The following is a 15,008-nucleotide window of genomic DNA, read 5'->3' as shown; positions in this document are numbered from 1 at the left end:
CAGCACAGACTGTCCAAGGGTAAAGCCACTGATTCAACGGATTGTAACTAAAATGAAAACAAGTTCACTTTTGTGATGTTCTTTCTCTAACTAATTTGCTGCGACTAATGACTTGCTTTTGTACTGGAATCTATTTGTATTGTAATTTCAAGGAACCATCCTGACATGATTCTTTTTTTTGTTATGTGTCTATTTTTTATTTCACGTTTGGATGGTCAGTGGACAGAGTCTTATACTGCCTGTGACTTTGGTCAGCACTTCAGAATGATGACCTGGCTCCATACTTTAGAAAAGGGGATGTGTGTGCATACTCAGCCGTGTCTGATTCTTTGCAACCCCATGGAGCTCGCCAGGCTCCTCTGTCCATGGAATTTTCCAGGCAAGAATACTGGAGTAGGTTGCCATTTTCTCCTCCAGGGTATCTTCCCAACCCAGGGATCAAACCCGAGTCTGCGGCGTCTCCTGCAGTGGCAGGCGGATCCTTTACCACTGAGCCACCTGGGGAGGCCCTTAGAGGAGGGGGCAGCAAACTCTAAACCCTCCGACCTGTAGGACCACATGTACTTCAACTGACTTTTACTGCATCTTGGATGAAAGCTGCTGTGAAAATTAGATAGCCTGGTCTCACAAAGGATGGATGTCTGTTCTAGAGACACACCAGGCATCTTTAGAGTGAGGTGCTCGTTTTCAGGGCTCTAGTAGCTGGAGCAGAGTTGCCTTTCCTTGACTGGTTGTTTGCTCATTGAATCTATATAATTTCCTGACAACTTAAGTGATTCATTACACTTCCAAACTGCTTCTCATGGGGGAATCTAATTTGTCCACAAAGTATTGAACTTAAGAGGCCCTGCCAGCATCCAGGGCACTTCAGCCTGACTCAGAACTGTTGATGCTGCTATGTGAATGCTCTATGATGGTTGTGATGTGTCTTGGGATTTGCCACCAAATGCACCTGGTGTTCTGTTTACTCTGGCAAGCTAGGGATTTTTTTTCTTTTTCTTTTTAAAATTCCAGGATGAATTATTCATCATTACTTAGAATTTGGGTCTCTTTCATCTTCGCACTTGTATGGCACCAAGGTGAGTACTACAAAATTCCATAAAGCTCGTGATTAGCACTCTCTTGAATTTATAAAGAGATGCTTTTGTTGGAGCCATAATTGTCAGGGCAGGTGTACATGTGTCTACTGTTATAACAAGAAAAATGTAAATTAAATTTGGTTGTCAAAGGCAAAATATATTAACTTTGAATGATGTTCACTTACGTCCCTACTTTTTCTTATTTCACTTCGAACACAATTTGCGTATACCAGATTGCCCCATGTAAATGGAGTTGGTCTTTAAGATAATGTGAATTATTTTCATTAAAAGTACACAAGGCTGGTGCATGTGCACCCTGATGACTGATTCCAATGAAGGCATCGAACTGGTGGCACAAACTTAAAAAAAAAATACACTTATTTAAGCCAAAATCAGGAAGGTTCAGTGACATTAATGTCGGTGACTTGAGTCTCAGTGACCATTTCCAATGGCCAAAAATCTAAAACTGTGAGTGAAATAAGAAAATTATTCCCCTCCGTGATTTCTCTTTTTTTCTTTCTGTAGCATTGCCTGGGGTAGGTAAAAGATTGTATGGATTTCTTTCTACAGTTTTTGAATTTTAGACAAGAAAGGTAGAAAAGTTTATATTGATTTGAAATTTTCCTGGCCAAAATTCTAGAGCATCTTTCTTGGTTTTGTTTGTTTAGTTGAATGGACACATGATCACAAGTCTGAGGGAACAGATGTATGAGGCATGTGGAGTCCTGCCGTTTTTCTAGGGTTAGATAAATTTAAGCAGCTATATCGGGCAGGTCATGGTATGAAACCCCACAATAATGAGTCCCTCTGCCTCTCACCTACTGCTGCGCTAAGAAAGTATGTATTATTTGTTAGGGGAGAAAACTTCTGGAAACATAGTTATGTTTACTGTAAATTCCCTGCTGAAGATCAGCATGAATAAGGAGTTTTCTTTTATTAACTCTGATGCTATCAATAAGCCATGCTGTTAACAAGTCATATTTTTATAATGGTAATGACTACTAAAGTGGAAATTACCATAGTTTAAACCTTCTCTCTTTTATCTTTTATTAAACATCTTTTTTTCATTCAACAAGTGTTTGCTACGTACTTGCAATATTAGATATCCTGATTCTTTGTATTCTTCTTTTTTCTTTCTTTGTATTCTTACATTGAAAATTTTTGATTGTTCGTTCTTTTCCTGTCCAAAATCATGAACTAGTTAGGATCACTCATGAAGAAAGGACTCTTGCAAATTTGCTTTGCCTTTGGAGCAGAGAGAGAAGTTAGAGACAGTCTCTCTGACCATCATTCTCTGTCTCCTCCAAGAGGGGTGACGAGTTTCCATTTCCTTGGCAGCTCGGTCAGTGCTGCCCTGAATACAAATTAATCTCTCCATTCAAATGATTACAATTCAGCATGAATCAGGCCCTTATTTACACTTGGGCATCACTCTTAAAAGTTCCCCATGAAGGATAAATCCATAGAAAGATTTGATTTATTATTATTATTAATCTGAGAAAGCTCATTACCCTTCAAATTTAATAAGTACCTGTATAGAATACTATGATAAATATCACAAAGAAATTTTTTTTAAAAATTCCTCCCTTCTAGGAATTTGGAGTTTGTTACGTCTATGTAATTATGACTGTTAGAGCAGAATCCTTTCTTGTCTACTGATTGTGACACTAAATAAAGCACGAGGGCTGAGAGCTCCTGTGATGAAATTAATTATAGCACCTCTGAAAGCTCCTCCCTTTGGCTAGCTTTGCAGAGACTTCTGCAGGCTGGCTTGTTCACTAAAGACCAGACTCCTTTTCCCCGCTTTCCTCTGATATTAACCCTTGGCAACAGAGGAGCTCTTCCTCCAGGCAGACCTCCTGGAATTCCCTTCTTCAGGAGGAGAGAAGCTGGCACCTGGCCCTGCTGAGTGGCTTTCTGGTCGCTCTGTTGCTCTCTTCCATGAAATGCTATCTGCTCGCTAAAAGACTCCCAGAGGAGCTTGCTCACTAGCCTATCGGCTCTATCAACACAGAGCAGGGACTTTTCCAAGGAGGGCCCCCCTTGACCCAACCTGAGGATGGGGTGTCAGCCTCTGGATTGTGGCAATCAGGTACCTTATGAACTGTCAGCAGAAGCCCCAGATGGATGCACCGCTGTCCCTGGAAACTAACACACAGTTTTAGAACGTGGAAGAAAAGATGATGTCCTACTGCTCTATTTTCATCCAAGAAGAGAAAGGATACCGGCAGAGAAAAAGTATTAGTGGAATGTAATTAATTAATGTAATGTAATCCCGAATGTAGATTAGTTCACACAACCCATTGGACCTGATCACTGGTAATGAAGACCCTAGAGAAGCTTTCTAATTTCTATGAACTGGGCCACCCATTGCAAGAGTTTGGATGAGAAACTTTTGAGAAATAAGCCAAGTTGCCAAGAGAGGTGGTGACAGGGTTGCAGGAGGTGAGGTGTATGTAGCTATGTGATGACTCTCACCTTTGACCAGGGTGATAAGTCAGATCCCCGAGCCTCCTCTCCAGAGAGCTCACAGAGGCCCAACCTCCTGTGCCCCAGAGTATCCCATGTCTGTCTTTGTAAACAGGAGCCGGGCAGAGAGCCTTCTCACGGGGCTGGAGCTCAATCAAGGTCATTCACGGGCCACTTACTACAAACCCTCTCCTCCCACCCTTGTCCCAGATCCAACTATTGTCTGTTTCCTCTGGGATCTGCTATCTTCTCCTATTGTGCATTGGGAAGAGGGGACTCCTTTCAGGAAAAGCCTTGATAGTAGAATTCTTGAGCTAGGAGGGAATTTCAGAGCCACCAGCCACATTCTCTGTGCTGCCTTCTGATCAAGGATCAAGCCGGCTAAGCCCCGCCACACCCAGAGCTACCGCTCAGTGCTCTGAGAGCTCCAGGCAGGGTCAATTTCACAGCCTCCCAGCCAATGATAACCATTGCTGTCTCCTAAATGTATGAAAATATAGAGTGAAGCAGGAAGTGATTTCTCTTAAGGAGAAACATCATCACTTCCATGCTCCTCTTTCCAGAGACTGGAGATCACACGCTGTGTCCAGCTGAGGTTTAGGATAAATGCAAAGCCCATTTGACGTGCGTGCCATTTGTAACTTGCTGGAAGAAGCGAGCTCTAGTGGGTGGGAGGGAAGCAGCTTGCCTAATGGAGAGGGGATCTGCCGTCTACCTAACCACCCTCTCTCTTGACAGTTCAGCCCAGGGAACTCATGTATCCATTTTGGCAGAATGACACCAAAACCCCTAAAGTGGACGATGGAAGCTCATCTGAGATTAAACTAGCCATTCCTGTCTTCTTCTTTGGCGTTCCTTACCGTACTGTCTACGTAAGTGAGAAACGACTTAGCTGTTGCTCTGTGGCTCTCCCCCCCTTGTTTCTCATTAAGGAAAAGTATTTTAAATACCTTTTTCCAGGGCTCTGGGAATGGAGGATTTATTGGCAGCCCAGATGACGAGTTCTGAGATTTCATGAGCTGATAGGTTTTATGATTAAGGAAGTCAAAGGTATATTTAACGGCTAATGTTCATAGTAGAGGAGTATACAGGGCAATAAATTGCTTTTGTGGGTGATTAAACACCGAAGAGACGCAGAGGCCTCAATGCCAGGAACATTATTTCTGCCACTAGACAAGATAAAAAGATACAGTGAACAACCAATAGGAGTAATCTCATTTTTCTTTCCCTTCTGGGGGTGTGAAGAGTTTAGGCATCTGCTCTTCTTGGACTTCCTACCAATTTGGAGCAGAGGCAGAGCAGAGGAGAGGGGGTAATCCACTATTATTTAACGCTGTTTATAGAATCAGCCACCCTCAAAGGGTCTGAGATCTGCCATAGGGTTTCACTATCAAAGCTGCATGAAGAAATGGTATCATTTGCTGTCAGAGCTCTCCTGGGCCCCTGTGTTCTCAGGTTATTTTTTATTTTTTACCATTGGAATTGCTGCTAGTGAGACTACCGCACATTGATGAAAAGGTTTAGAGCAATCAAACCTGTCTTTATCTTTGGTCTTAAAGAATTGAATGAAAAAAATGTATTATATTACATTCCAATGTTTCCTATGTTCTGCCCTGGAGGAAGAAATCAAACTCCGAACACCTCCATCTCTGGTCATCTCTGTGTCTGGGACTTCTGACTTCTCTGCTTTTTTATTGATAGCTCAGGGCTGAGTCCCACCAGAAAACAGTCTCCTCTTCCATTACATCATCCATGGTCCTTGAACTTGCAGCTTTAGTACCACCTGGGCACTTGATAGAAATGTCACTTATCAGGCCCCACCCCAGACCTATGGAATCTGGGAGGCGGGCAGCAATCTGTGTTTAACTAGCCCTCCAAGGGATTCTGATGCCCGCCAAAGTTTGAGAACCACTGCCTTTAACTATAGAAGATAATTGAAACACATCTGAGTCATCACAAACTTCCTCTGCTAGTTTGTGTGTTTTAAATACACTATTATTTCCTAGAAAACACATTGCTCTGGCATCTTGAATTGCCCTTTATGCTCTACTTACTGTATAGTCTCCTTGGTCTGTAACAGGTGATGGTAAGTTTCTGAATATATAGACCTGATTTTGGAGATGAGAGGTATTCTCAGGGCTTCCATTCTGGAAGCCTTGGTCTCCTAGACCACTAGCTAAAACACGTGTATTTAGTTAAACTCCTCTTTCTCCTTCACTGTATTGTGACGTGGATTATGAAGAATTCTTGCTTTTGCAGAAGGAGGGTCCTTAATTTGGGGCAGACTTATTTGAGGGCAAATTGTTCCCTGAGTTTCCAGAGTCATGTAGTCTTGCTCAAGATTCTGGGTTGTTTGCTGACTTGCAGACAGTGGGCTCTCAATGTCTTTGTATTTAGGTCCCCAGCTTCCTTTTCAAACCACACATCCTTGCTTCCAAAATAGGTTGACGTACCCGTGGCTCAGATACTGATAACTAACCTCTGGGATCTGGATCACCATTAATGTCCATAATATTTCTAATTAATATGAACCTAACAATAGAGTATTTCTGTATTGAGGAATTGGAAGGATTTCCATCACTGACATTCGTGCTGTTGAAACTGTACAAGCCCTTGAGTTATATGAGCTTCATGGACCAACTTATTGAGCTGCAGACACAGACAGAGGCAAATTTTTTACAGATCCTGCTTATGAGTATGCATATTGGCTTGTTACTTGCAGTAAGGTTTAGTAATTTAGTAAGCTTACTAAGCCATTTACAAATCATGAAGAAATCATTGTAAGTTAGTAATTTACGTAAACAATGTAAAGCTTTCATGTCTCCATTTTGTTCAGAGATTACACAAAGAAGTCCCCAGACTACAAGAGCTATAATGGAATTGGGCTTATCTGTAGATTATTACCTTGTCCCTTTTCTGTGTTCAGAGTGGTTGTGACATCAATAGAAATCCTTTAAATGTCTCAGAGTGGGATGTGGTTCATCTGAGATCTGAGTTTGATGATGGAGTATTTGACCTATCTTTTACTGACACTCCTCTCTTGTCATATAATAGGAATCAAGGTCTATACAGAGTTCCTTAATTTTTAAATTTAACCTTTTGCTTCCACATTTTTTTCTATTTTGCATCTGTAACTCTAGACCTTCTTTATTGTCCACATAAGCCACTGCCTAACTCAATACATACACACACACACACACACACACACACACACATAATCCAATAGCGTTTGATAAGTGTAAACAAAGACAGGAATAGAGAACATGAAAATGAGGCTGATTATTAAAGAAATGACGCTGACTACAAATTGAAAGTGAAAGGAAATTGATGAGTTTGTCTGGAAGCAAACGAACCTCCTAGTTGAGCAATGGAAGCTGCTGTCTGGAGGTTCTAATTCAGTGGTTTAAAAGTTGTTTCCATTCATATGATTAGGTAAACGTCTGTTTTGGTTCATGACTCTGAAGTTGTCACAGTCTCAGATCCACTGTGCAAAACCTCTCCTGTTTTTGTAGGTCAACAACAACGGAGTTGTCTCCTTCAATGTGCTCGTGAGCCAGTTCACACCTGAATCTTTTCCCCTGACGGACGGGAGGGCCTTCATCGCTCCCTTTTGGGCAGATGTGCACAATGGGATTCGAGGCGAGATCTATTACAGAGAGACCATGGACCCTGTCATCTTGAGGAGAGCCACCAAGGACATCAGGAAGTACTTCAAAGACATGGCGACCTTCTCTGCCACTTGGGTTTTCATTGTGACCTGGGAGGAAGTCACATTTTACGGAGGGAGCAGCACCACGCCTGTAATCATTCATATTTTCCATTTTCCACTTCATGTCCCGACATCTAATCCTTATCCATCTTCACTGCTCTGAAGGAGCCTAATTGTTAGAGCTGAAGAATGCCGGTTTCCTTGAGTTAAACTGAGGAGTCTTGCCAACTCAGTTTTTAGGAAACAGAGGGAGCTACCACACCGAACCAGCCTGGTCAGCTGTAATAATGTTTCAGAAGCTGTGTCGTCTCTGTCACGAATCATCACAAATGTCTATAAAGAAGCCCTCCTCACTTTCCTTGTAGTGTGTAGCATTTCTGTTTTGCAGGAGAGTGACTGAGGCACTGAGACCCCTTATGATTAGGGAACAATCAGAAAACCAAAGGTCCCTTTCTCTTACCAGAGGCACAAAAGCCTCTCTCCATCAGCTAATTTCCTTTTTTTACCCTTTTTCCACAAAACCTGATAGGAAAAGGAAAATAGGGTGCCACTTTGGGGCCAAATGATCTGGCTCATTTTATTTTGTTATGACCTTTTTTTAAAAAGTGGTGACCGGGGCTAGAATTATTCAACTTTGATGCTAATTGGAATGGGCAGTTAAAGTGTTTTCATGAATAAAGTTTAAACATCTGCTCAGAAATCCCAAATGAGCAATCAAATAAAAGTCAAATAAGAAAGATTATCACTGGCATTATTATAGAGATAATCAACTTTCTATATAAAAGGACAGAACAGAGTTTTCAGGAAAGCTTGCTATTTGTTTGGGTGACTTTGGCAATGGAGATCTTTGAAGTAGCAGATGGGTCTTCAATGTATAATTTCCAGTAAGCAAAGACACTCAAAAATCTGCCCTTCGCTTTCTTAGGATTGTTTCCAATTCCATCTGTTTTCCAATTTCCTTGGCGATGAGTCAGTTGTTTAAGGGTAGAACAAAAGCTACTGAGTTAGAGAGAGAGAGAGAGAGAGAGAGAGAGGGAGAGAGAGAGAGAGAGAGGGAGAGGGAGAGAGAGGGAGGTGAAAAAGTGCTGCGTTTGCAGTTTGTAGCTGCCAGGCAGTGAGCACCCTGTCTCTTTGCACCTCCTGACTTGAGCATCGGGTTGCACTGTATCTCGCTAAGATGCTCTGGACCACAGAAAGAAACAAGTTTAAACAAGGGATGCACTGGCTAGAAATAACCTCTAAAGAAGCATACATTTCCCTCTGTCATGTTATGGATTGCTAACAACTCCTCGGGTGATGTTTTATGTCCTCAACTCTCATACCTTACAGTGTTAGAATGCAGGATGCCAGCGATCAATAAATTTTAGTGTCAGTGGGAGAAAAAAAAGAGAAAAAAAAATGCCCATCAAATGCTGACCACCTTTTAAAAAAAAAAAAACTTCCATTGGCAGTAAAAATGGCAAGATAATTTAGATACTTTCTGGTTTGTACTTTGGAGTAAATTTCTAGACTAGGTGAGGACTCTTTCCATGAGGATGAATGAGGTAACATCTAAGTGCTTTGAGCTCCTGGCAGAGAAAGATGATAAAAATCCTCCAGAGCTGCAGGAGTGTCTATCCATCCTTGTCTTTGAAATCTGCCCCCTCTCCTGTTTACCCTTATCCCAGGCCTCCCCTTCTTTAGAAGAACACATATCAACAGGCCAGTTAAACATAAGACATGAGAGATCTTTTAGAAGTCCAATAGAAAGTCAAGGGGATGGGGACCTGTTTACTTTAAGGAAGGAAAACTAATATTTATTGAGGCTGGCCATGAACCTCGGGCTGTATTAGGCTATGCCTGCAAATCACTGACCCGTGGAAGCTCGCCTTCCACTTTAAAGGTGAGGGAACAGGCCCAGAGAGGTTAAGTAACTTGCCCAAGGGTCAAGAAAAGGGATTTGAACCTTATACAAGGCAGAGCAGGGTGCAAACCAAGTCTCCTATCCCCAAATCCTAACCTCTTTCCTCCATTGCCCCCGTTATGTAGCATTAAAAGTCCTCTGAAGTATCACAGGGGCTTCCCTGGTGGCTCAGTGGTAAAGAATCCGCCTGCCAATGCAGGAGACGCAGGTTCAATCCTTGGGTCAGGAAGATCCCCTGGAGGAGGAAACGTCAACCCACTCTAGCATCCTTGCCTGCAAACCCCATGGACAGAGGAGCCTGGTGGGCTACAGTCCATGGGGTCACAAAGAGTCAGACAGGACTGAAGCGACTTAGCACGAACACGAAGTAGCACAAAAGGGCTTTTCAAGAATTGAAAACATGGTTTTACAAAAACAGATCCAGAAGAGTCTTAAACGCAGCTTGTAGAATTACCTGTGTGTGTGTGTTGGGGGGGAGGCATGTGTGTGAGAGTGAGAAGGTGCCTGAGGGTGAGCCAGCTTCTGGAACATTCTTAAACATGATTAGTTGGTTATGAGCTGACTTCTGGGGTCAGACATGCGTTGCTTTCAAGACCTGCTTGGATCAAAGATATTTCCAAATTTATTTCAGAAGGAATTCACATCCTGAAGGAGCATCCTGGTCTGAAGGAAGGTTTAGCCTTGGTCTTTGCATGACCTTGATTTTATGCCTGTCTCTTGAACCTGACCCCACAGAGGCATGAGGCTGACTGCTTGGTCCCCTCTGTGTCCCACTTTGCTCCTTTGTTGCGCGAGGCCAGAGAAGGAGGCATATACCTGGGCGGCTCTATCGTGAACGCCATCGGCCGTGGCAAGCGCAGAGCTTGAGGAGAAAGTTCTTGGTTACAAAAACGGCTTTTCTTTACTTGCACCTCTTCTCCCTCCCTGGGACTGTCTAGGATGGGAGATTTGGGGCTTCCAAGATCCTCTTGCCCAGTTTGATTACACAGGATAAGGATGTGGGTGTTCCTCTGCGTCTGACAGATTGTTAACCAGAATGGTATCAGGCAGCTGGGAAAATGCTGGGTTTGAATGGGAAAGGTCAAAGCAGTCTCTCCTTTTATCTCTAGTTTTACTTGAATTTCCTGAAAACACACATCAAGGGGTAGGGATTAGCAAAGGAAAAAAGTAAAGGACAGCGTTTGCTACAGTTTCTTTCTGGAAACTGTTTGCAGGGCTGGTTTGAATTTGTATAACATCTCTGTCCTTAAAAGTTGAAAATTAAGACAGTGTGTAATGACAGTGCACTCGGAGATCAGACTGGGAGCTCTGGGTCCAGTCCCATTTTCTGTTGTTGGATCATTGTGGCAAGTCCAGCAATTTGTTTCCCTTAGCCCTCAGTTTTCCTTCTTTAAAAAAAAAAAATTATTTTGGCTGCCTTGAGTCTTCCTTGCAGCATGCACAGGCTCAGTAATTGTAGCTCCAGGGCTTAGTTGCCCTGCGATATGTGGGATCTTAGCTCAGGACCGAACCCGGGTCCCCTGCCTCGGAAGGTGGATTTTTAGCCACTGGACCTCAAGGGAAGTCCCAGCCCTCGGTTTTCTTAGCTCCTCAGATGTGAATGGGCCAAAAAAACTGCCCATCTTAATATTGGATGAGGTAGGTACAGATGGGAAGGGGGGTGCGGTGAGAAATTTGCAGATATAAAGTGATGCATGAATGCTCCATTGGAGGAGTAATTTCTCCCCACAATGTGCTTTTTAAAAAGCACTTTCCAAGCTTAGCCTAAGAGAGGGGAAGACATCTCACCAAGGTTAGCCGTGTTTTCCAGGGAGCCAGAGAAAAGGGCCCATGCCACCACTGGAGTCACACCGACTGGCATTTCTGTGCCCTGCTCCCCCTCCCCCAGCCCACCCCACAGTTCTGGGAACAGGTGCTCACAGCCCTCTCCCCGACCTGACGGCTTCCTATAGTTTATTCTCATGCTGCCATCTATAGGTACTCAGGATTATCACACGCTGAGCCGGCCTCTGACTTTCCCTTCTGGTACCACTCAGAGATGTTAAGAGGGGCGCTGAGTCAGCCTGTAGGTAATTCTCAGGCAATTTCTCTTCTGGATGCACAACCCCACATGTCTTGCTTTTCCCACTGGAGGCGAGAACGTATTCGGAGAGAAGGCAGAGCAAGAGGGGCCTGGCAGCGGCTCTGGGCAACTTGGGGGTGAGGAGGGGGGAGGGTGAAGGAAGCTGCGACTGGGGAGATGGTGGGGAATGCGAGTCATGAGACCCCGCACCCACCCACTCTCATCCTGCAGGTGAACACCTTCCAGGCCGTCCTGGTATCTGATGGTTCCTACACATTCACACTCTTCAATTATGATGAGATCAACTGGACCACTGGCACGGCGAGTGGTGGCGACCCCCTCACAGGTCTTGGAGGAGTGATGGCGCAAGTAGGTGGTACCCTGGGTCATTCAATGTGTCTGGAGCATCGCACGCTCTGCCCATGCTGTCAGCATCCCGCGGTGGGTGGGGAGGGGTCTTGCTCTGAACTGGAGAAGCACGTCCGGTCTAGCAGGTGCGCTGAGGGACTAGTCTCACCTATCTTTGCTACCCTGATCCAGGTAGTGGCATGAACTAGTGGGCCTCTGTCACCTGGAGTGGTGGCCCCAGGGGGTCCAGGAAAAGTCAAAAGTTTGTCTCTTGATTTCAGGTTGTGCTGGGCTCTGAGACTAAGACATTGGGCAAGTAAACCAAATGGGGATGGTGTGTATGCTCAGAAGTCTGCTCTTTCTTCTGTGCTCTAGGCAGGATTTAATGGTGGAAACCTCACCAATTTCTTCAGCCTGCCGGGGTCAAGAACCCCTGATATTGTGAACATCCAAGAGACAACAAACGTCAATGTGCCAGGTCGCTGGGCGTTTAAAGTTGACGGGAAGGAAATTGACCCAGCCAATGGCTGCACCTCCAGAGGTAAGGGCATTTCCTCTTCTCTGAGGCAGAGCAGGGTTTGTTTAGTTTAGATTGACAGGCAGGCTTTTAAGCCACGGGGGCGGGCTCATTGCTGATGCCTTACTCTTTTGACACCGCTCGGCTGGATAATAGAGATCAAGGTAATTTTAGCATGCACATTCATCACTCCAGGAACTGAAGCCTGCATTGGCCATACTGCGATTTCTGAAGTCTTTGCCTGGGGTGTGAACACAGCTCCCCATAGGGAACTACTGCAAAGTGCGTGAGGCTCTTGAATGATTTCTCAGCCAGAGGGACAGAAGGGAGCCCTCCTGTTTAACATTATTTTTGTTGTTGTTGTTGTTGCCATTTCCCCCTTTAAATTTTCCTTCTCATCTTTACTCCTCTGCCATCTGCACTTTGTAGATCCACGGGAGTGGGCCAACTTGAAGCATCGCCAAGTCTCTACGAGGGTAAAGCAGTGCTTCCTAGTATGATTAGAAACAAAGGGGAAAAAAATGTCATAGTCTTTAGGGTAGCTTCTCCTAAAATCCTTGAAGCAGTGGCAAAACATGCAGGATTTTAGGGAGAATCAAAGCTGGCTTTACATCTGTGTGAACAAGCTATAAGTGAACCTCAGTGGGTTTCGTTTACATTGGCATCCGAAGTTTGGAGACTTCTCTGAAATATCAAAACCTCTTTGGATGTGCAAAACAGCCCAGGACTCTCACAGGAACGTCCTGGTTTATAGATTCTTGCTTCTTATATGTCTAAAAGTATTCGGAAAACAGGATTTCTGTTCATATTTCTGCTTCTAGAAGTGGAGGCTATAGCAACCAGAATTAGTAAATCAGCCATCCACCTCTCTACCCATCCACTCACCCACTCACCTACCTACCCAACTACCCATCCATCCATTCAGCCATCCAGCCACCACATGTTTCCAAATGAGACGCTAGCCATTCTCTTAGGTGCTGAAGATGAAGTTGCTCTGGACTCCTCTGACCCTACAGTAGAGAAGACAGCCGTGGACTCAGTGATGAAACAGTGCAAAACCTATCACAAGAGATGCGAGTGCAGGGTGCTGTGTAAGCACAGATGATCCAGGGAAATGCACCCAGATGCATAAGAAAGTCATGGTTTGGGATAGAGCTTTCAGGAGGTCTCTTTCCGTCCTTCCACTGAAAGGATGGCCAGGGGACCTATGTGTCTCGGCAGCCCTGGGGGCTTCAATTTGTGTAATAATCAGAAGAGCCAGCGTCACCTTCCCTGGTAGCTCAGCTGGTAAAGAATCCTGCAATGCAGGAGACCCCAGTTCAATTCCTGGGTCAGGAAAATCCACTGGAGAAGGGATAGGCTACCCACTCCAGTATTCTCAGGCTTCCCTTGTAGCTCTGATGGTAAAGAATCCTCCTGAAATGTGGGAGACCTGGGTTCGATCCCTGGGTTGGGAAGATCCCCTGGAGAAGGGAAAGGCTACCCACTGCAGGATTCTGGCCTGGAGAATCCAGGGACTATATAGTCCATGGGGTCACAAAGAGTCGGACACGACTGAGCGACTTGCACCTTCACTTTCACGTTCGCCTGGCCTGATATGCCCACACACTCTGCCCCCATCCCCAGTGCTGCAGTCACACTCACCAAGCCTCTGCCTTGGCTCTGAGGGAAGGTTGTGGGTGAAGGTGGCCTGCCTGGGCGTCCTTGCCTCTATGGGCACTGTCAAGTCCTCCATGCTCTGAATAGCAAATAAGTGCTTAGAGCTAAGCCAGTATTAAACTGGACAGAACAGAACCTAGCTCCAAAGCTCACCAGGATTTCAAAGACTGCACTCTCCTCCCTTCCACAGTGTAAACACAGCTTCATCTGAGGTCTGTGAAAGACACCAAACCACTGCCCCATTCTCTCTCTCCCCTTTGTGGCCCAGACTGGGGAGGGACCTAACACCTCTTCCCTTTGTCCAAGTGTCACAGAGCTGACTGGCTGTGGCCATGCTGCCTAAGGGCCGGGTGACAGCCTCTCCTTGGGTCCCGGGAGTGAAATGCTGTGATAACGGGAAAATACAGACGCACAGAGCTGTGGAGTTGGCCAGATGCCAACCGTGCACAAAGTCCTCACTTTGACTTCATTCTTTCCCCCACTGAGTGATGGCTGTGGGTTTCATCTACAAATCCAATCTCCTTATACAGACTGCTGTGCATTTTAATGTGCCACTGGACATATATCAATCTAATGAGATGGGGATTTGGCCTGGGTGATAACAGGGGAAGTGTTGCATAGAGCGGGTTTATTATATCATCATTTTGCAAACAAAATTATCTCAGAGAGTCTACCTTTTGGTCCAAACCTCCTCTATTCAAAGGCATTTCCCCCTCATTTATTGGAAGGCTGAGAAAGCAGAAACTGGAAATTATACCGAGTGGAGGCTGTTACAATATATGCAGCCTGGGTTAGTGCCAAAGAGCACTGAGGTTGGAAGGGCCTGTTTTCAAGGCTGATGCATATGACCTACTGGGAATGTGAATACGTCTATTATCTCATTCGGGAGCCCTATTCCCAACAGGTATGAAACAGAACTGCCCGCTGAGACCTAATTGTTCCTGTTGGGCAGATAGTGAAAGGACTGTCACTGGGGTAGCCTTGCCTTCTGCCTCGGCTCACCTGGCAGCCTTGTGCTCTGCATTAGGTATTCAAGTTTTTTAAAAATTTTGTTTATTTATTTATTTATTTATTTTGGACAGAGTCAGATCTCAGTTGCAGAATGTGGGATCTTTCATTGCAGTTTACAACCTTCTCTCTCGTTAAGCTGTATGGGCTCAGTTGCTCTGCGGCATGTGGGATCTTAGTTCACCAGTCAGGGGTTGAACCCATATTCCCTGCATTTGAAAATGAATTCTTAACCACTGAACCACCAGGGAAGT

General features: G+C 44.7%; 1 protein-coding gene across 1 annotated transcript in view; it reads left to right on the top strand.

Annotated features, from left to right (window-relative positions):
- Window positions 1-1,015: 1,015 nt before the first annotated feature.
- Window positions 1,016-15,008, top strand: part of TECTA (tectorin alpha) — an 80,383-nt gene continuing 66,390 nt past the window's right edge. The window contains exons 1-5 of the mRNA XM_020891407.2: window positions 1,016-1,079; window positions 4,287-4,420; window positions 7,061-7,348; window positions 11,454-11,591; window positions 11,946-12,111. Of these exons, the coding sequence (XP_020747066.2) occupies window positions 1,016-1,079; window positions 4,287-4,420; window positions 7,061-7,348; window positions 11,454-11,591; window positions 11,946-12,111 (790 nt within the window). The remainder of the gene's footprint in view (window positions 1,080-4,286; window positions 4,421-7,060; window positions 7,349-11,453; window positions 11,592-11,945; window positions 12,112-15,008) is intronic.

Source organism: Odocoileus virginianus, chromosome 10 (assembly GCF_023699985.2).
Source record: "Odocoileus virginianus isolate 20LAN1187 ecotype Illinois chromosome 10, Ovbor_1.2, whole genome shotgun sequence".
Taxonomy (NCBI): Eukaryota; Metazoa; Chordata; class Mammalia; order Artiodactyla; family Cervidae; genus Odocoileus; species Odocoileus virginianus.
The sequence above is the reverse complement of the archived record's forward strand: the minus strand, read 5'-3'. Positions and strand labels throughout refer to the sequence as shown.